The sequence below is a fragment of the Protopterus annectens genome, chromosome 9.part0 (assembly GCF_019279795.1).
Source record: "Protopterus annectens isolate FY-2018-M chromosome 9.part0, PAN1.0, whole genome shotgun sequence".
Classification (NCBI taxonomy): domain Eukaryota; kingdom Metazoa; phylum Chordata; order Ceratodontiformes; family Protopteridae; genus Protopterus; species Protopterus annectens.
Genome location: NC_056743.1, coordinates 807875816 through 807898337, shown reverse-complemented (window position 1 = coordinate 807898337; position 22522 = coordinate 807875816). Strand labels below are relative to the sequence as shown.

At 36.5% G+C, this 22522-nt stretch overlaps 1 protein-coding gene across 4 annotated transcripts in view; it reads right to left on the bottom strand.

Moving 5' to 3' along the window:
* Positions 1-22522, bottom strand: part of SLC11A2 (solute carrier family 11 member 2) — a 614374-nt gene that overhangs the window by 186898 nt on the left and 404954 nt on the right. For all 4 annotated transcript variants that reach the window (XM_044083456.1, XM_044083455.1, XM_044083459.1 and 1 more), the window contains 4 exons: positions 19533-19603; positions 19338-19405; positions 12756-12911; positions 5918-6076 (listed from right to left, as the gene is read on the bottom strand). In XM_044083456.1, the coding sequence (XP_043939391.1) occupies positions 5918-6076; positions 12756-12911; positions 19338-19405; positions 19533-19603 (454 nt within the window). The remainder of the gene's footprint in view (positions 1-5917; positions 6077-12755; positions 12912-19337; positions 19406-19532; positions 19604-22522) is intronic.

Below are 22522 nucleotides of genomic sequence, written 5' to 3'. Positions count from 1 at the left end.
TATATATATATATATATATATATATATATATATATATATATATATATATATATACATATAAATTTTGTTGAGTCAGATGTCGGTTTGTTTTTCTACTAGATATTCTGATGAAGTTTTGTATTATACCAAACGAAAGTGCTCAATAAACATCTTTTGTGGATCTTCTGTCCTGCTGCAGTTTATTTATATATAATATATATATATATATATACATATATATATATATATATAGATATATATATATATATATATATATATATATATATGTGTGTGTGTGTGTGTGTATATATATATATATATATATATATATATATATATATATATTAGACACACACACACACACACCACTGTCTTCGGAGCACAAAATAGGAGAAATGAGTAGTCCATAGGTGTAACACCAAATTCTTTAATAAATCACAGCAAGTAAAACACAACAGTTTAGCGCTTTCATTCAAACACCTTGAATTTCATCACAACTAAAAACATAAAACTTGTAGCACAATATATATACTCAAGTTAAATGATCATTTAAGATCCACCTATAAAAAAGCATTTTCAATAAAAAGGTTGGTTTGCTGAGCTGGTCTTTGACTTCACTTCCTGTAGGCTCACAGAGGATGTGATGTGTTTTCTCTTCCTAGTAATCAAGAAGCATTTTCTAATGCTGAGATGCATGGCATAAGCTTGGAACAACATGGTGTTTCTAATATCTGATTTAGTACATATTAGAATTTGTGGGTTGGTGAAGACTTCTACACATGAACCAGGTGTAACAACTCAAAGGAGGAATTTGTTATATGGACTAAATGCTGCTACAAACCTTCTTAGTTCCTATACAGGTGACTTACAAGCTTGGTTAAACACAGTGAGCATGGTTTTCAAGGGCAAATGTCTAACAATGATGGTTGAACGTAAATGGACAGGTTAAAAGAACTTAAACATTTATTATTAAAATATCGGACTCTACAGTTGGACCATTCTTACTTGAGAGAATGTATCAATTTAAAAAGGTGTACCTAAAGGGCTGAGAGTTTGTAAATATCCAAACAATGTAGTAGTTGATAGTGCATATTACTCTGAATTGTTAGAAATGTTTGCTAGAGGAGGGATGGAGCTCATGCATTCTAGCATTCTACGAGAAGTTATAATGAGAGAATTTTACAACTTGTTACTGATATTGCGGTGGTTTTCAGAAAATTACAGGATGACCTTTTGTTTACTGTTGAAGACTATAAGGCACGCTTTCATTAAGAATTTGATGATGTGGATTACAGTTGTTCTAAGATTTTAAAAAGAAAAATGGGTAAAAGAGAGTATGATAAACAATTGTATGCTAAACAAAAGACTTACCCATGACCCAAATAGAATTTTAAGGAGCATGGTAATAGTATTCATGACAAACAGGACATTAGTTCTAGTGTACATGATAATACTACCAAGTCAGGACAGTAATGGTAACAATAATAATGACAATTATGTCCATAATATATGTGACCCTTTAGAGTACCCGCCCTTCATCGGTCTGATTGGATAAGACAGAACAGCAGGTTACACAATTTTACCATCAATCACCACAGCAAGGTACATATTCAGAGAGGGGAGGGAACAGAGAAAGTATTGATTCAAACAGGTCCAGTTGTAGAATATAACAATTTTAAAGTGCACAATTACAGTGGTATTAGTTTGGATTCGACACATTTCTCTATATTCAAAAAGGGCCCGACTTTCATTCCTTCTAAGCATTTTAATTTGAGTAAGACCATGATTGACATAAAGTTGTTTTTAAGGAAGTTTAATTTTGAGGTCATATATAAACAAGATGCTTGTTATAGTGAAAAGTGCATGAGGAAAAAAGTGTAAATAGTAATGCCCCTTTACATTCAATTTTACAAAATTTCAAGTATTTTGTGGAATTTGAATTAGATAACTTAAGCAAACAAAACAGAAAAAAGCCCTATTATAATTTGACAAGAGAAGAAAAAGGTGCTTTGTGCAGTATAGTTTCTAATAAGGGCATACGTATAATGAAACCGCACAAGAGGGTCGATTGGTAATCATAGACAAAGTGGAATATGGGGGGGAAGAATGCTGAATTTACTATATCAAGGTGGCATTTACACCAGTGTCTCTAGGAAGGAGGTAAACATTTTGTACCAGAAGACTAATATGGCTTTATATGATTTTTTAATGCAGGGAACTATTGACAACAGTACTTAAGAGTTTCTTGTAAATTCACATCCCAGGATCCCTAACGTGTTTGGAATACCCAAAGTCCATAAAGATGTAATAACCCTTCCCTTGAGGTTAAATGTTTGGCTCAAAGACTTGTGCTTTAGCAGTATATATTGACCGTAAGTTGAAGCCATTTTACAACTTAAACACATACTAAAAGATTCTTGGGATTTTCTTAACAGATTAAATAAGTTTCCTTATTTAGAAAAGGCATGTGTAGCCATGGGTGCATCATGTGCACCTACTTTTTCAAACTTCTTACTCTATGAATGGGAGAGAAGGTATGTTATTAATTCTCCTCATTACAGACACTAATTTATATACTAAGTTCCTGGATGATATATGTATCATTTGGACAAGTACTAAAGAGCTGTTAATAGAATTTATTAACTACCTTTCTTCCACAATTGCATTTCTTAAATTCACCTATTGTATTACAGAGGACAATTTTAATTGTTTAGATGTACACATTTTTAAGAATGTTGAATTAAAAAAATATGTATCAAAAATTTACAGAAAGCCGTCATTTTGTAATTCTTTCCTTCATTTTAGTAGTGAACATCCTTTAGTACAGAAAAAAGTGCAGTGAAGGGCCAGTTGGTAAGAGCAGCCCATAAGTGTTCTTTAAGGACAGACTTTTAGATGAGCGTGAACACTTAAGGATGATGTTCGTCCAGAGAGGTTACCCTGATAAATTCCTTACAGATATTAAGGAAATAAGTCTGGAAATGGGTAGTAGGTAAACAAACACAATATACTGAAGTAAATAAGAGTCTGTCTAATGATGAAGATTTCTGTGACTTTGTTTGGAATAAAATATGGAATTTTATGTCATTAAAGATACTATTTTAAAATACTGGAAGCTATTTAGCCAACTACCTGAGACTTTAGATATTTAAAAAAAAAATCTTAAATTAGTATACAGGAAGTGTCTATATTATAACTTCGAAGATGTAAAATTTCGAAAGTTATAATATCGAACCCACAACATGGAAGGATGAAAATAGCGAAGCCCAGGAACACCGAAATCTTACCTATGGCAAGATGTCGGTGGGCCGTTCCGTGGCTTCACTATTTCCTCCACTGTGGTGCGAGAGTTACGGACCTTAGGGTTAGGGTGCAGGTTAAGGTTAAGTGGATAGCTAATAATGCATGTATGGTGTAGTGTAGGGTTGGGTTTTGTTAACTGTATGTGTGTGTATTAATTAGATTATGTATAGTTTTGTAGGGTATGTGTGCAATAGTTACGGACCTTAGGGTTAGGGTGGGGGTTAAGTTAAGTGGATAGTTAGTAATGCATGTATGGTTTAGTGTAGGGTTGTCTTTTGTTAAATGTATGTGTGTGGTTTATTTATTTCAGTGTGCTTGTGTTGCATTGTATGTTTCCCTGGGAAAAAATTCACTATTCTGAGCATTCAATGTTATCAATATTCGAAAATTCCAAGTTTGAACTTATGGTGTTCGATATTTTGGAATTTAGAATATATGATATAGACGCTACAGGAAGGGTGTTTGTTTAAAAGATATGTATGAACATAGTGCAAGTACTTGTCTGCTCAACAATCGAAAAAAAATTGGTGCGTTTAAATGTGGCTGCTGTAAACAGTGCACGTATATCAGTAATGCTGAATTTAATTTATTTGGAAAGCCGTGTTAAGAGTTTTGGTCCCAGTCATATTCTAATTGTAACTCTGTTGATTTAGTGCAAGTTTGCATTTGTAGGTGTGGTGCCTTCTATATAGGAAAAACTGAGAGGGCACTAAAAAGCATATATATGAACATGTTTATAATACAACACATAATGTACAAACTAATGTTTTAGCCAAGCATGCAAAAAGTTGTGATAATGTTCATTTAAAGTTTTTTTTTTTGTTTTAGAGCAAGTGCAAAAAAATCCAAGAGGAGGACCTCTTGGAGTACAGAGAGCTGTTTTGGCAATTGACTTTACAAGCCAACAGATATTCAGGCTTACATGATGTCATTTCTATTATTCCAGTTTTAAGATTGAGAGCAACAAAATTATAGTATGTGCATTCTTATACTTAATCTAATATTATTTAAGTATTTTTATGACATTGGTTTTACAAAAATGTTTATTTTTCAAGTTATTTATGCACTTACATTTTCATAGTTCATGTTTATATTTAACATGCCGACTTTAATAGTACTGTATATTTAAAAAAGCCTTGATCGTTTTACTGCAAAGGCTTTTTTATTGGTGGATTTTAAATGATCATTTAACTTGAGTATATATTGTACTGCAAGTTTTATGTTTTTAGTTCTGATGAAGTTCAAGGTGCTTGAATGAAAGCGCTAAACTGTTGTGTTTTACTTGCTGTGATTTATTAAAGAATTTGGGATTACACCTACGGGGACTACTCATTTCTGCTACTGGTGCTCCAAAAGGCAGTGTTTTACTGGTACTTGGTTCTGCTTTTGTGCCGCTTTTTGTTATTTATATACATTATATATATATATATATATATATATACACATTATATATTTATATATATATATATATATATATATATATATATATATATATACACACACATATACACACACACACATATATATATATATATATATATATATATATATATATATATATATATATATATATAGACATAAATAAAATGTATACGTATACATACATATGCACACACACTCATATGCGTATATTAATATGACACTGGTGTAATACATCTTGGTCCAGTTCAGGCTCAAAAATACTAATGGGAGGACATTCTATGAGGATAAATGCAGGCTGCCTGATTATGTGAGCTTGGGAGAATTGTTAATGCTTACAATAAACATGACAATGCTTTAGTTCACTGTAACAGCTCCAAAGAATAGACCGAGGGAGAAGGTGACCAAAATAAGACTACATGTACCTCTGCTGAAGTTAAAGAAAGAAACCCGTACATTCCAGGAAAATAAAAAGCACTCTGCTTTTGGTACCAGATACATCAGCAAGACTGTGTGCATACCTGTAATGTTGTATTGGTATAAAGAAGATTAATGTCAGACTGAAATTCAGCACCAGGCACAGAATAAGCTAATGCTATATGGAGATACTACAGAAATGGATGCATGTCATTTAAATGACTCACATTTCATAGCTTAAACGCATTTATCAGGCTATGACAAACAGGCTGCCACTAACGATTCTTTTTTTAAAAAGGGGGCTAAGCCCCTACACAACTAACCAGCATAACTAAGGTCATAAATACCGTGCAAGTTAAGCTAATAAAACTACTGATGGGAGCCAGACAGACCCGTCCAACAATGGCTTATAGAAAAATAAGCAACTCAAATTAAGTATTCAGGAACTATAGTGCTGCTCTACTGCCATCAATGAAAGGAATGAATGCATTTAGGTTCTGACTCCGACTGTAAAAGTAAAAAGCATGAAAAAAATTATTGTTGTCATAAATGCTGGCACTTGCAAAGACAGATCAGAAAGTGAAATTAAGTGTCCTTTGTGTCCTTTAGACATCAACATACAAACTAATTCCCATCTAGTAGTTAAGTCTGGGACGGGGAAAATCTGCAAACCCAGACAGGAAAGCATGACAGACTACTGGAAGGTCCATGAACCAGAAAAACAAACTAAGAAAATTGTCTCCACAACAAATCAGTACTACTGTGAAGATGTTGGCACTGTAAAATGCAATGTACTTACCATATCTTGATTCTTCTTCTTATAAAATGCTTCAGCAAATACAGCGACCACAAAAACATTAATGAGGAAGGAGATAAAGAGGGCAATTGTTGACTCAATGAAGAAGTACATGTTCGCTTCTTTCACCTCTTTTTTGTTCGATCGATTCACTTGTCTGGACTAAACAGAAGAAGAGAGGAGAAAGCATGCACTTCTGTGACAGACATACTTCCACAGGTGCAGCAAGCTATATGAACATTCACAAAGTAAAACTCTAAAGCTGCAGTAATAAACAAGTCCACAATTACTCACAACATGAACTAGACTAGGTCCTAATACCTCGTGGTACTCGACACTTCATCCTTCAACTTACTGTTAGATGATACTCAATGTGCACCTAAAACTGCAACAATATGCGTCTTTAAAGAGTTCTTCAGAGCTCTTGAGATGCAGTCTGTATGGAGCTCAAGGTTCTGTATGGAGCTCAGAGTTCTGCATGCAGCTCAGGGTTCAAAGCAAAGAAAGTACACTTGTGTTAGGAACGTAATATAATTCCAGATGTAGGGGTATATGCACTATTGCTGTACAGACACTTGCGATTCCTGCCTACAGAAGCTCATCACTTAGCCTGATTTATAGAGCTCTTCATCCTTCCCCTTCTTCACCCAGCAAACTCCCTCCCATGTCAAATTCAGGAAGTCAGTAGTATAAAGGGATGTTGGCCAGCTCCATTTTCTGCTCTAACTTGATCTGTCTTGTGTTGTACAGTACAAAGGTGCCAAAGCACAACCCACCGTGAAATGACCTATCTCAAAGGATATGGAAGCCAACTAGAACCCCTCCCAAAAAAAATGCCTCTAAAGGATGCAGCCAAGTCCTAATAAGATAAAAGTGTCTGATAAGGAGGTGGAAAGGGAATATGGAACTGGATGACTTGGACACCCATCCCAACCCACTAGTATCTAAGTAAAAGAAGGGTATGGGATGACGAAAACTGTACTGGAACAATGAATATATACTCTAACATCCACAATTATGGTCGGCAACTAGCAGCAGCACTTTATTCATCATAATACTCACAGCTACATTACTGGCTCTTGGGAAGGCTCCCAGATCTTATGGGCCAGAGGGTGGCTCTTGCTAAAGCACGTGATGGAAGACTCTACAGAATGGCTGTGGTAAACTCTGCCAAGGTTCTGAAGCACTGCCTAGGTAGTAAAATCTAGTTAAAGTATGTACAGAGGATCAGACAGGTGTCTCCAATATAGACAAGGTAATAAATCTCGTCAGAAAAGCAGTGGTGGATTTAATGACCCTTGTGGCATGGACCTTCACAGGATCCAAAATTTTCTTGCCATGACAGGTGTAAAAAAGCATGGACAGTGTGATATCCATCTACATATGGTTTAAAGTCTAACTGGCCTCCCTTCCCTGCCTTTCAACAAAGGAAATGAATAATGACAGATCAGATTTCTTGATGTGCTTTTCTGCATACAAATACAATCTTACTTGTCGGTGGACATCCAATGAATGCAGTATACTTTCACCTTTACTCTCTGGTGATGGAAAAATATTAGGAGAGCAATGGTGGTTCAAGGATAGCTCTGCCACCACATTAAGCATGAAGAAGGGTTAAATCCATGGTGTGGCTTTGCCCTTGTGGAAGATGAGAAAAAAAACTCTCCATGAGGGTCTGCAGCTGCAAATTCATTCTAGAAGAAACTAATGCAATTAGCAAAGCAATCCTCCAGGACAGAAGCATGAAGAAAATGAAAGCAGCTGGCTTAAAAGTGGGGCAAGGTAGTTTAGGTCCCATGGTGTAGTGATTTCCTTTTTTGGTGTGTTCTCAAATGTAGCACCACTTAAGGAAATGCTTAACTATTAACTGGGAATAAAGAGGTAGAACCAATTGTCTTGGCTATTTCAGCATTCCAGCATGTGTCTTCAAGTGAGGCACAGGGCAGACCTGTTTTGTACAGGTCTGAAGGTAAACAAGAACCAGAGACACATGGGCAGAATCTGAGTCATGATCTCTACTGTAGCACAACATGGAAAATATTTTCCACTTACTTAGTGTGTCTTCCTTCTACTGAATTTCCTGGCCTCCCTCAAGATGTGCAGAATCTCCTCAAAAAAAAACTTATTGACAGAGGTCATATATCAGTACAATTGCGTTTGCCATCATATATGCTTCAAGATAAAATATTCTGGTACCTTCTGTGTAGCATGGTTTTGGAATTATTAATGCAAATATGAACAGGCAATATTTGATGCCTAGAGCAGCAGTAGGAGGTAACTGCAGAAATGCCTGTAGACGTCACTCGGCTGTAATGAGTTAGATCCACAGGTTGAGCCAACTGAACCAGTTCTGCCTTTTCAGACTCAGCACAAGGAGAGCCAATGCTGACTGGGGTAAAACAAAGCTACCCATAGTATTTTTATCTGTTCTTTATCTTCTGAAGCACCACAGGGATTAACTGTATTGGAGGAAAAAAATTACAGAAACAGGCCTACCCACATACTAAAAAAAAAGTTTTCTGCTACTCAGGCTCCCACTGTTGACATTTTGGTGCAATATTTTCTCAACTTTCTTTTTGGAGCAGCAAAACAGTCTCCACATCTGGTGTACCCCATTTGTGAATTATACTCACAAACAAGTTGCTGTTTGGCATCTACTTGTGTATATGTACTTCTAGTTTACTCAGCTAGTGTGATAACACATTCTCTTAGGATGGATAGTGCCCTAAGGGAAAGTATTGATACCACTGGTTTCTTGGGTACCACTGCAAATTCCAAACAGAAGATCTGAGCAGGAGAATTTCGCAGAGTCTTTGGTGTATATGGACCTCTCAATCCTGCTGGGTTCTCTGGCAAAACAGCTTATAAGGAAATTGTAGTGGACAGAAACAGAACTCCGAGAGAAGGAATGCCCTTTGCTGCTCAAGTGTCCAGCACTGCCTCCACGAACAGCACTTGGCTATATGGGATAAGGTGCAACACTGCATTGTTTAAACAAAGTCCCAGGGACTGGAAGCAAGTCAGACAAATGTAAAGAGTCTACTGGATAGCCACTGTGGATGCTGCCTGGATGAGGCAATCAAAGTATGAATAACTGAACACATTTGTCCAGCAACAGTCAATTATTGGAGTCAGGCACTTTATAAATACCATAGAAGCAGTAGACAAGTCACATGTTGTGAAGACAACTAGTACTGCGAACCCCCCCCGCTCTGAAAATACTGGAATTGTCTGTATACTCCTGCTATGGTATACCTTAAGCTCAGTGTGACTATGTCAGAGTGTGGAAAGAGTAAGGGTAGACGTTTCTACAAGGACATCATTCTGAATTTTAGAACTTTCAGAAACATGGCCCCTCCAAGCTCCTTTTCTCAACACCAGGAACAGTCTAGAGTAAAATCCCATCCCTTTTTCTGGTACCATCTCATTACTTCCCTGGAATAGCAAGTCTTTTAGCAGAGGCAGGATAAGGAGATGGAATTGATCCTTTTGAACTTGAAAATTTATAAAAAAAACACTGGCCTTCTTTGGAAATGTGATCTGTACTCCTTTAATATCTGTGGGACAAATTTGTTGTGTGCGATGGGCTCCTACTGTACCACAAAAAAGACCATTCGGCCTCCTATCATTAACTGGGTAGGATGGGACTCCCAAAAAGGTGTGTGGTGAGGTGGCACTTGGGGGGATTGTTGGGACAGGTACTAGCTTTGCTGAGTCTCCCTCAAAGTATCACTGCCTTGGAAGGGTGTCCCCTAGGCTTCCTTGTCTGGTCAGTTTGCCTCACTCCCACCTCCCCCCATACCAGAACTTTTTGCCTTTGTTCTGCTTAGAATACACAGGCCAGTTTTACTGGGGTACTCTGTAGCACATCTATGTCCAGGGAAATAAAAACAAACAGATTGCATGGTTTTCCACTTTTCATCCTGTTTCTTAAACATCTTCTCTCCAGGACAAAATAGAACCTCCTTGCTGGGGGTTTGGGGGAGGGGGCAGAAGCATCCTTTGACAGGCATGTCGCTTATTCACAGACCTCACAGCAGGTACCCTGCATGGTGTACTCACTGCATCATAACCACATTTCACGGCCTGCCTACCAACCTGAAAACAGAGAATGAACAGGTCAAAAGCATCGCTATCTTTATGCCCCTACCTTTTATCCCATCTGCCTTTTGTCTCAGCTGGCTAAAGAAAAACTACTGAGGCTTTAGCATACGAGACTGGCATTTTACGGCCCTGAAAACCAGGGTAGTTACAAGTCTTTTCCCCAAAGTAGTCAAGGATTCTGATCCCCTTGTCATTAGGAATAGAGATCCTTGACGCAGCCACATTAAACCCTTCCTGAAGTCCAAGAAAACTACTGCTAGAACAACCACAGGATTCTTACAGGTGTTTTGTGGGAGTCATGGACCCTACAGAAAGACTGGCTTACTAGCAGCAAGGGACCGAGAATCCAGCTGCAAAAATGTATTTCTAAATGCATCATCCAAGTCTTACGGAATGGCTTCAGGCAATTCCCCAAAAAATGGGTCTGTATTAAAAGACCGAAAAATTAAAACCGCAAATACCTAAAGAGCGAAAGAAACGGAACCTCAAACTTGCTATTGTGTGGGGCTGCACCCCCCCAATATATATTCCAACTCCAAGATCGCACTACAGTGAGGAAAGGGCAAATATTCCACTCTTCACTGTTCCGCGAGCTGACAAACAGCACTTTGACGTTACGTTTTTTTCGCTCTTTAGGTGTTCGCAGTTCTGCTCTTTCGGTCTTGTAATACAGACCCCCAAAAAATTACTCTACTTAATCTCGACTAGAGAAAATTCCTTGGACTCCCATTTGAAGGTCTCCATTATGTGACAAGTATCCCCATATGAGATACTCTCTGGAGGTGAAGTATAGAGCAAGATGTCCTCAAGTGTCTAAGAGAGGGAAGACATTTAGTTATCATATGCTATCATTCCAAATACGAGTCTAAGGTATCTCAGTCTCTCTAAGGGATTAACTCCCTTCTTACAAAGGGAATCTCTAACACTGAAGTTTCATCAACAGCTGGCTGCCAGGACTTCAAAAAGGCCTGTTCAGAAAAGGCTGAGGCAAGCTAACTGGCATCAGTTTTAACTTGAATCTCTTTGGCTCGTGTCTGGGAATGTGGTCTATCTTGGATATCTCTGTTCATGGGCAGATGCACCAGACCTCAGTCTGGTATTCTTCAACCTCCTCATGCACAAACAGCATGGGGATGCTATGCTGATACTGGGAGGATCAGATCCAGAGCCACTCACTAAGGCTTCAAGACTGACAGATGGCAAACGTATTTCAGCTCAAAAGGAGATGCTCTGGTCAGTGTAGTAGCATCCCAAGGGGTCATGTCAGAGGTTTTGGCAATAACAGAGTAGTATCGTCATGCCTAGGTGAGGATATCTATGTTTAATGTTGCGTCATCAGCCTCCCGCATTTTTCTTCTTCCTTGGGGGCATCTACAAATTGTTTTTTTCTTATGTGGGAGGTCATAAGAAAAGCTGGTGGAGGACATAACAGACTGGGACAAGATATGCCCCCTATTCAGAGACAAGTACTTTTGAAGAGATTCCACCTTGAAATTTAGGGGACAACTGGCCATGCCCCAGACCTAGGCAACAAAAATACATCCTTTGTGAGGGATCTATTTCCTACACCTAATGCAGTTATTAGCCTTAGAAAGGGACATATATAAAAGCAAATTAAAAAAATGCACAGCAAAAGAAAAATAAAAATAAAACTGATTTTCCCAATAGGGTACTTATCTGGAACTCTGGAAGAAGGTTGAACCAAAAGACTGATAATGCAGTAAAATGCTTAGGCCACTCAAACATCAGTAAAAAAGATCAGATGTCTAAAGTGCCTTTACAGCTCCATTGTTTCTTGACATCTTGACATTTGTCTGGCTTGGAGTTTGCTAGGCCAAAGGGGGGGGGGGGGGTGAACAGCTCTGGAAGCTGGACCAAATGTCAGGCTTATGCAGGAAGGAATCCCAAAGAGTCAACACTGCAAGAGTGCACATAAAGAAGATAATCACCACAGTGTCCATTATCTGTGCTTAGTGTCTGCATGTACCTACAAGCTAAGCCTAACACTAGGCCAGTATGTAGATAAGGCAACAAGCTACAATTTACTACAAAAGATCATCCAAACAGAAATGCAAATTATGGAAAAAAAAAACAGCAACAGTTTCATTAAATAATGTTAGCATGTAATACACGAACTCTTAAATAAAGATCCCACCTTGGACACTTTTTTTAATCTCTCAAAACATTTGTATGTTCTTACAACCACTATACGTACAATTCTGCAACTGCTATACATTAGTAAAGTTTACATTCTACAAATCATCTTAATACAGTTCACTACACAGCTTTTAAACTAAACATATGCAACCTGATGCAATTAAAATGGTACAACGGCACAGCCACTGCACACAAGATGACTGGAAGGCCACAACCTCAATTACAAGGAAAATGAGCTAAAACATGCTTGTAACTGATTAATCAAGGGACAATCTCTAAAACGGTACTGTTACTATTTTAAACCACTGTATTTGTAAGACTGTTGCTTGGGCAAAGCCTTAAAAAAGGGGCCAGCATTATCAAGTCAAATTTGAACTTCCACCAACATACTGAAACCCACAGAAAACTCTACATAGCAAGTCTATATCCAAGATGGAAATGTAATATCCTACCACCCAGAAAATGGAAAATTCATCCACTGTGCTCGTTACTTCTTGTGGTGTCACTAGAACTGCAGTTGTGAAAATGTGAAACCACTGTAATGTAAAAATTAATTATTAAAATTAAAAATTCCTCTCACCTTGACAAGAGCTGAATGCAGGTAGATGTTGTGAGGCATGATGACTGCCCCCACGATGCCCACTGCCTGCTCGAGCTGTGGAGGGCCACAGTCTGCACAATATGGAAAGAACATTCCCTTCAGCAACTGGCCCTGGTCTGGCTTGACCTTTATGTACTACAAAAAGAATAAGACACATGACAGTACAATAGATTACCAACAACAAAATCAGCACATTTACAATTGTTTTTTTGAAAAAGTTTTTATTAGATTTTAACTAAACACAATTGTCATGATCAATTTATTTAGAAATATGTGAGCATAAAAAAGACCGATGTGAACAAGAACAAACAAGCGCAACTAAAAGTGTCTACTAACAATGAAGATTCTCAACAAAATTCCTATGCATTATAATTGATATGAGTATAGCTATAAAGAATTTCTAAAAGTCCTTAAAATCCTTTAAGCAAATTATATATGCTGTTATCTTTCCTGATCTTAATGTTATTGTTAGATTTTAAAAACAGCTCAAAAGTGATTGCACTGTGATCTGAAAATGGACAAGATACCACTAACTTTGCCTAGCTTATATATCGACTCATCGGAGACATATACTCTATCAATTCTGGATTGTGTTCTATGTTATGTGAGTAATGAGTAACGGAAAGTGATTCTGGATCTGAGAAATCATTTATGTCCCTAAGGTGAAATAGTTTGGTGAACTTTAACAGTGCCTTTGCTGATGCCTGTATTTCCCGTTTACCTGTTGTATTATCTCCTGCTAGTACTTTTTCTAAAAGTCATTCAACAATTTTAATTCCTATTCCAGGAATCCAGTACAAGTTAATCACTGGGTTAATATTCTCTTATTACATTCTAGGGTAACAGAACAAAGCATGCCTTTATCATCAGTATATGTGTCAATGATTTTAGTCATAGGGAAACGATTTTTTCCATAATATAGCAACTCCTTTTTTATTACATTGTGAACTAGATAATATAGAGTAATACAATTAATAAATGTAATTTGTCATACAGGTCAACAGTGTAGATGCAACTCTCTTAAAATTAACTATATGGACCCAGTATAATATATCTTCTTTGTTAAAGAACTGCTTATTAATAGTCATACTGACACTAATATTTAAAAGTTTTATTAGATACATCGTAATTGTTATTGTAGACACCCACAAAAACAAGAAAAAAACTTTTAATGTAACTAAAGACTTAAAATCCTTAAAATCCTTCAAAACCCTCATGGAGTCTAACACTCCCTGCTTGAATAGTCCAACCGTCCAAGCAAACCCATCCAGCTACTATTCTAAAAAGCCCAAACCCCTCTGCTTCAATTAAACAAAATTGTCATTAACAGCAAAGTGAACACAACTTTGTATCCTTTAAAACCAGTACATATGTGTGAAAATAAGAGAAGTATTATATGTCTCAAAGTTGTTGTTCAACTTGTATATTTCTCATTTTTATATCTTCATTAAAGCACTAAGAGATAAATAAAATTTCTTATTATTGTTCGATAACTATACAAAATCTTGAATCTCATCTACTGTCATCTAAGAAATTGCTGTACTTCACTTAAGATTCCTTTTATGTGCCTCACAAAAATATACATTTCCTTCCTGAATCATCTTTCATTCAGTGAAAATGTAATAAACAGATGTCATGAACCATTTAAACAATGTACTGCTATTTGTGCTCAGCAGCTTACTATAATAAAACTAACACAACGTATGTCATCCCTATTAAACATAAAGTTTGTTTCTTTCTTTGTTTTGTATATGATAACTGCAAGTATAATAAGATACTTGTGACACTAGCATCAAGCTTCTAATAAAAAGATTGCCAATGTCATAAATATGTTCGAGTCACTATTAATGCAACGCTTCTATGAAACATTAATATGTACATTCAAATATAGTCTTCAAGAGATGTACTCAAGAATATATTACAATACATGCAGTATTATTTTGTTTTCCTTATTAAGTGATAAAGAGCAATACTTCTGAGAGATCTTAATGTAAATGTAACATTCACCAAATCTTTGGTTTACAAGATTTGCATAGCTTTCTTATCGTTTATGTAACTATACTGCTTTATACAACAGAAATAGTTTGTCCATATGCTTATTTTTCATTTAAAAAAGATATCAAAACTAATCATCTAGAAGGAGAAAAAAAAACTTTTGGTAATCTACTATAGCATAGTTGTTGTTGTCTTTCGGCTTTTCCCGGTTAGGGGTCGCCACAGCAGAACTCTGGTCCGCTAACGATTGGCAGTAGATTTTCATGGTGCCAAGTTGCCAGCTCAACGCCCAACCTTCAACGAAGGTACGCCCATTCACGCATGTCTTTCGGAACGCCACTCGACCCGCGGGGAGGACATGCAGACTCCACAAAGAAGGCACTCCCCAAACACTAGCTGAGAATCGAACGGGAGAACCTCTTGCTCTGAGGTAACAACGCTACCGCTGCACCACCACGGGCACTATAGCATAGTGAATTATATTAAGGTATGATGTCTTAACAGTACAATATAACTTTAATTTAAGTAAGCCAGAAATCACAGTATGTATCTTAATGTATTCCCCATTCACAATCTTATGGTTTCATTGACTTTGTTCAACTGAGAACAAAGTGACATTTCAGCTAATGAATTATTCATATGTTCCACCCATTATTTAAATTAACGTTTTAAAGCTGTCCACCAATCAAAATTACGAGCTGTTAACAGCCCTGACTTCTGCATGGGTAAGAAACTTCACAAAGCTCAAGCTGTTTATCAGAGAAAGCTTCAAGTGTTTAAGTAAAATGAGAAAGCTCAAGCACTAGGGAGAAAAAAAATTACTTCTACTTTTTACAAACACATCTTGTAACCAGACATGTTTTTCTAATTCTCTGTATGGAGAGATTATTTTAAATCTATTCCAAGCATCACAGCCCCTTCATTTGTAAACTATAACATGAAATATCTACAGATAATGGAATTATCCCCACTCCCCGAAAAAAACAAAATACATAGCAATTCATCTGGTAAGGCACAACAGCTACACATTATCAAAGCCCATACACTCATAAGGTAAACAACTTTCAGGTTATACTATAAAGATAAAACTCCTCCTCAAATGTTACACTGAATTACAGTCAGGCAGGGCCACATCTACAGTCATAAAACATGTTTGTCTATTTATCCCCTATAAGGCATTTTTTCACTATTAATGCTTTTAAAACATGAAATGCCTCTTGAAGCACAAGCCCCTTTTTAATAAATAATTTCCCATTTATGGGAACAAGACAACTTAGAGAATTAGATATGTAAACTAATGTAATCAAACTCAGTGTAACTACAACTGACACACACAAAACATACACTAGCTTAATGGTAACCAACTGTGAATGCAACACTACAGTGTCAATTTTGGTATAGGGTCTATAAGCGCCTTTTAAATAAGGACAGAGACTACAATAGACCTAATATTTTGCTAAAACATATCAAAAAAGTATTGTCTGTTTATAAAATAGGCAAGTATATCATAAAAAAGTTAGGTTACCTTGTAATTGCAGACTTCTTGTTGATTTTCTAACTTGTGTTTATGTTATACATGAGTATGACATCTTTTCCAGTGTTGTTTTTAAAAAATGCATAGACAAGGAATACGCATATATACATAAGGAGAAAAGCAATCTTTGGCACTTTATTTTCTTTACATATAATTAAGAAAACAGTCATTTGTCTTAATTTCTTCTTTTCATTTACCTTCTATCCATTCTTTTCTGCTTGCCTCTTCAAGAATATAATGGGCCAATCCATACCTTCTGTTTGTTCTAACATTTTATTAGATTTTAGATATAACAATGCATGTTCCAGATCTTCAAAGAGTTTTGTTTCATCTGAAAGGAAAATCTTTAATCTGGCAGGAAACAGCAGATGTACTTTTATTTGTTGTTTTCTAATGAGAAGAAGAAATCGTTTTCTCTTGGATATTACTGCTGCAGAATAATCACTGTCAAAAACAAATGTTATATCCATCTATTTTGAGTGGTGATTTAGCCCAGGCAGCCTCAAGAACAAGTTCTTTATCTTGTGAGGAAAAAAATTAATAACAGACCTCAGAGAAGTGTTGTTTTTAGATGCAGGAGTAACTAAGGATCTATGTGCTTTCTCTACTCCGAATGAGAGTGCTTCTGTTAAGTCTATTCTTTTATCTTCCTCACGGCTTAAAATTTTAATCATATTATAACCTTCAGTTCTTTCAGGTAATCCAAATATACTGATGTTATTCCTGCGAGATCTGTTTTCGAGGTCATCAATTTTGGCTAAGAGAAGAGTATTTTGCTTTAACAGGAACTCAATATTATTTTCATCTTCATTTAATATTCCTTCTCTGTCATGTAAAGAATCTTTGATGCCCCATATCTGGGTCTTCTGCAGCTGCAGAGCTTTATTGATTTGTTTTGTTTGGAACTGTTCGGTTTAAAATCCTCAATTTTGATGTCCAATTTATCTATTTTGAGTGAAAATTCCTGATGTTAGTTACTACTGAATGAATCTCTTTTTTAATTACAAAATCTTGTGAAGTTAACTTTGTATGACTCATTATAAGGCTGGATACAGTGACGACAATCTCCCACAAACAATATGACAGGAAAATAATGGAATATGTAAAAACTTCTTTGATACAATCCTCAAGCACTAAGATTTACTGAAATTTTCTCAATTAAGTTGTTTAGAAATGTTTAGAAATATAATTTCCTGTTAGAAATATATGTAGAAGCAGAGCGGGAGAAAAGTGCTGCTAGCCTAGTCTAATCCTGACCATGCCCCCCCCCCCCACCCCCACATTTACAATTGGTGAGTGTTAAAAAGTACACAAAACAGAATGAGAAACAAAATATGAAACCTAATGGGAATTAAACCCAGGCCACAATAATGCCACTGTGATAACTGCATGATTGTTTTTCTTTTCCTTTTTTTTTTTTTTTTTGTGCTCGTGTCAAAATCTTCCTGAACATTTAACTCTTCTCACAAATTACAAGTACTGCAATGGTGAACATGAAACAAATCTATTTCTTTCATACAGCATTAGCCACTATATGAAAAGCTGAATCATAAATTGGACTGAGAAACACATCTACATAATAACAGGAACTGTAATCTTAGAGCTTCATAAGACTAAAATTAAGTTATTCTGAGGCACTCGCTTCAGTACAGTATATGCCTCTAAATTCACCAAGTAACTACACAAGAGAATATCTGCCTCCCAAATTCAAGTAATACTTCCCCAGAATGGTAAAGCTTTCTGCTCACAGTACCAGAAAGGGAAATTAATATGGCTGACAGCTGCGATGAGCAAGCATTCACTCCTTTAATCTTCTTCATATCAGAAAGTGAGAAGGCAATACCATGTAGGTCCATTTGAGGTAAAACATAGGTAGGTATATTGTCATTTTTCAGAATTCAGATTCATAAATTTAATAAAACTGAAGAAGCCAAGTAAAGAAGTAAGCATATCTTTGTACTTGCTTAAACTACTAGGAACCCACATACCTCTAAGCAAGTTATTTCATTTGTTTATTCAATCATTCATTCGCTTTTATTACCAAATTATCCAAATCATGGTCACAGACACCCAGAACTGATCTTGTCGTACAACAGACATACTGCAGGGAAATAAAGTAGACAGGGTTCCAGTCTGTCAAAATTTAGAAAGACAGGATCTTTCTTCCATAAACCATGGACGTTTGCTCCTAAAGCAGAGTAACCATCAAGACACAAACTGATCTCTCCCAAGACACCTTAAGATCTCTTCTGAATAGCAGATAATACCAATGGATATTCAACACAAAACATCTGCTCAAATATTAAAGCTTCATTTAGATCTACAGATGCAATGCTAAAATTACCGCTTAGTAATCTATGTGGAAAAATATGAAATTTCTATATTTCTCACTGATGACCATGTTGCACAATTACAAAAATCTGACAGAAGTACTGAACTCACATCAGCTAGTAACACTGAAAAATACAGTTTAATACAACCAGCACACAAATTTAAATATACAGACATATACAGGTATATGCAGATATGCATACACATATACAAATTACATATCTAAGTACACAATATTAATTTTAAAATTCACTGGGTTACAAAGATTCCCAGAACTTTGATCCTGAATTACTTTATTACTCTGTTAGTGATGTTAAAAAAAAAGTTGGGGGGGGGCAATAAAAAAACTCCCAACTTTTACAAAAAATACTATCATTTTTGCATGCTACTCAGTCACTATAGATGGCAGGAGAAGGGAGCCCTTACTTTCAGTTGCACTACACTGCAATCGTCTCTCTCCTGTTTTATGTAGGGTCAGTATCAGGAGTTCACTCAAGTTGCAAATGCCAGTCTAGAACTCATGATGTCCTGATAACAGCCTCACTTAAGAACTACACAGGACATTGACCGGCTGTGACCAATAGGCAGAAATACCTGCTCATTAACACTAGTAATTGAGAAAAGAGATCAGAAGCATTAGTATTGGATAACAGAACACAGATGCAATAACCAGCATTGGCTACACATACAAAGAGCATTACCTCATACCCAAACGTAATAGCCATTACGGTAATTAGGAACCCAAAGAAGGCTTCCAGTTTTCTTAGTCCTAAAACAACAAGGCAACATGTTACTCCATTTATCTGACACAGAGTGATATGAGTACATGCTACAGAGCTCACAGAATAATGTGAAATAAGTCTTTAGGGGAATGGTACGTAACAATAAACACTTACCATATTTATCCAGAAACAGAAACACAAAGGTATCTGCAATGGTAATCAGTACTCCAGCCCAAAGAGGAATCCTAGAAAAGAAAAGGCATGTAACACACAATTAATGCACAAGAAATGCTGTTAATATGACACTCAGCATAATGGACTAAGGACTACGAATGCTATTGAGGCAATAGTTACCCTGAATTTTGCCACACTTATGGTTTATAACAAGCCATTACAAGATGTTTGCTGACTAAATACTGTGTTGATGTTACAGAAACTTGAAGCTAGCAGAGGCTCAAGATGATTTTCACACAGAAGTTTATGCAACAGTTCAGTTACTCATTCTGTAGAGTGAGCGATATGGTTACACTGGATTTATGACAGCTTCTCGAAATATGAAAAGAGAACCTCACAAAAAATAATTGGAAAAAAATATTTTTTGTAGGGAGGCAAGCCATACCCAGCACCCCATACACTACACATTTACATAAAAAGCAGTATATAAAATGAATCGATCTAAAAATATGTGCTATAACAATATTAGTACCAGTTTATGTTATTATAGTATAGAACTTGATATATACTAAGTAAATATCATTACTAAAACTTACTGCTGCGAAAAGCAACCAACAAAGACTGGTATACTGATGTAGCTGCCCTGAACAGATGTACTCACTCATTAGCCCTGGAAATACAACAGAATCTCATCCCCTTTAACTACATCTATGACAATGTAAATCCAAAACAAAAGCCTGCCGTGATACTAACACAATCCTACAAAAATGTTTTGCAGATGTTTTATAACAGCTGGTAAAAAAGTAGCAGAGAAGGAGAGGGAGCACCTTTTGCAGAGATTTGTGTTTAAACTTGATAAATGCAAAACACCTTAACTTGACAAGACTGAATAAGATTCAACTGAATATCAATTTTTACACCTTCCTTCATACCCAGTCAGAAGAAATCAAAGCAACTGAGCAGCACAGATAACTACTTCATATACAGATACAGTGGATATAAAAAGTGTACACACCCCTGTTAAAATGCCAGGTTTTTGTGATATAAAAAATGAGACAATAAATAATTTCAAAACTTCTCCCACCTTTAATGTGACCTATACCCTGTACAATTCAATTGAAAAACAAACATCTGTTAGGATAAAAAATAAAAAACATAAAATAAGCTGGTTGCATAAGTGAGCACATCTTAAACTAATACTTTGTTGAAGCACCTTTTCATTTAATTACAGCATTCGGTCTTCTTGGGTACACACCTGCCATCAATTAAAGAAACTCTGATTAACTCCAAATAAAGTTCAGCTGTCATAGTAGGATTTTCCTGACATTTACTCAGTTGCCTGCTACAGCAAAAGCCATGGTTCGCAGAGAGCTTACAAAGCATCAAAGGGATCTCACTGTTGAAAGGTATCACTCAGGAGAAGGGTACAAAAAAATGTCCACAGCATTGGATATACCATGGAACACAGTGAAGACAGTCATCAAAAAGTGGAGAAAATATGGCACAACAGTGATGTTGCAAAGAACTGGACGTCCCCCCAAAATTGATGAAAAGACAGGGTGAAAACTGGCCAGAGAGGCTGTCAAGAGACCTACAGCAATACTGAAGGAGCTGCAGGAATTTCTGGCAAGTACTGGTTGTGTACTACATGTGACAATCTCCCATATTCTCCATATGTCTGGGATATGGGGTAGGGTTGCAAGATGGAAGCCTTTTCTTATACAGAAAAATACCTGGCCTGGGTAAAATTTCCAAAACAATACATCAAGTCTCCCAAAAGCATGTGGGAAAATGTGTTATGGTCAGATGAGACCAAGAATTAACTTTTTGGCCACAATTCCAAAAGGTATATTTGGCGCAAAAACAATACTTTGCATCACCAAAAGAACACCATCCCCACAGTGAAGCATGGTGGTGACAGCATCATGCTTTGGGGTTGCTTTTCTTCAGCTGAAACTGGGGCTTTAGTCAAGGTGGAGGGAATTATGAACAATTCCGAATACCAGTCACTTTTGGCGCAAAACCTTCAGGCATCTGCTAGAAAGATGAAGAGGAATTTCACTTTTCAACACAATGACCCCAAGCATACATACACATCAACAAAAGAATGGCTTCACTAGAAGAAAATTAAAGCTTTGGAATGGCCCAGTCACAGCCCAGACCTAAATCCAATAGAAAATCTGTGAGGTGACCTGAAGAGTTTTGTGCACAAGAGATACCCTCGCAGTTCGACTGATTTGAGTGGGGCAAATATTGCCAAGTCAAGATGTGCCATGCTGATAAGACTCCAACCCAAGAAGACAATGCTGTAATTAAATCAAAAGGTGCTTCAACAAAGTATTCATTTAAGGGTGTGCAACCAGCTAACTGTAGTTTTTTTATTTTTTATATTTTTTTCCTCTAACAGAGTTGTTTTTCAATTGAATTGTACACGTTATAGGTCACATTAAATGTGGGAAAAGCTTTGAAATGATTTATTGTGGCCTCATTTTTTATATTACAAAAACCTGGCATTTTAACAGGGGTGTGTACACTTTATAGCCACTGTATACTAATTCTAATACACTTCAAGATTTCAGCCTTGATGGCAAAAGTGCCATATTTTAATACTTGCTTATATTCCATCTGCTTAAAATGGAATTATACATCACCCCCTCTTCCCACTCAAAAAAGGGCAGTCAACCTTCAAACCTTCATTGCTTCTACATGTTTCTCATTAACATGAGCTGCTAAAGGATTAACAGTTTTGGTCCAGGCATCTCTGAATTTCACCTGAATGCATTTTTAAAAGGTAATTTCTTTTAGCTAGGTACCACACTTGAACAGTGCTATGGCATACAATTCTGTACAATATTTATGGCAAGTTACAAGTCTTGGCGGAAACATATTTTATATCATTAATATACAACACAGTCTGAACACACAAATTTCAAACAATGGCATGCCTCAGGGCTCCAGTCTCATTGCACAACTTTTCAACACTTTCACAA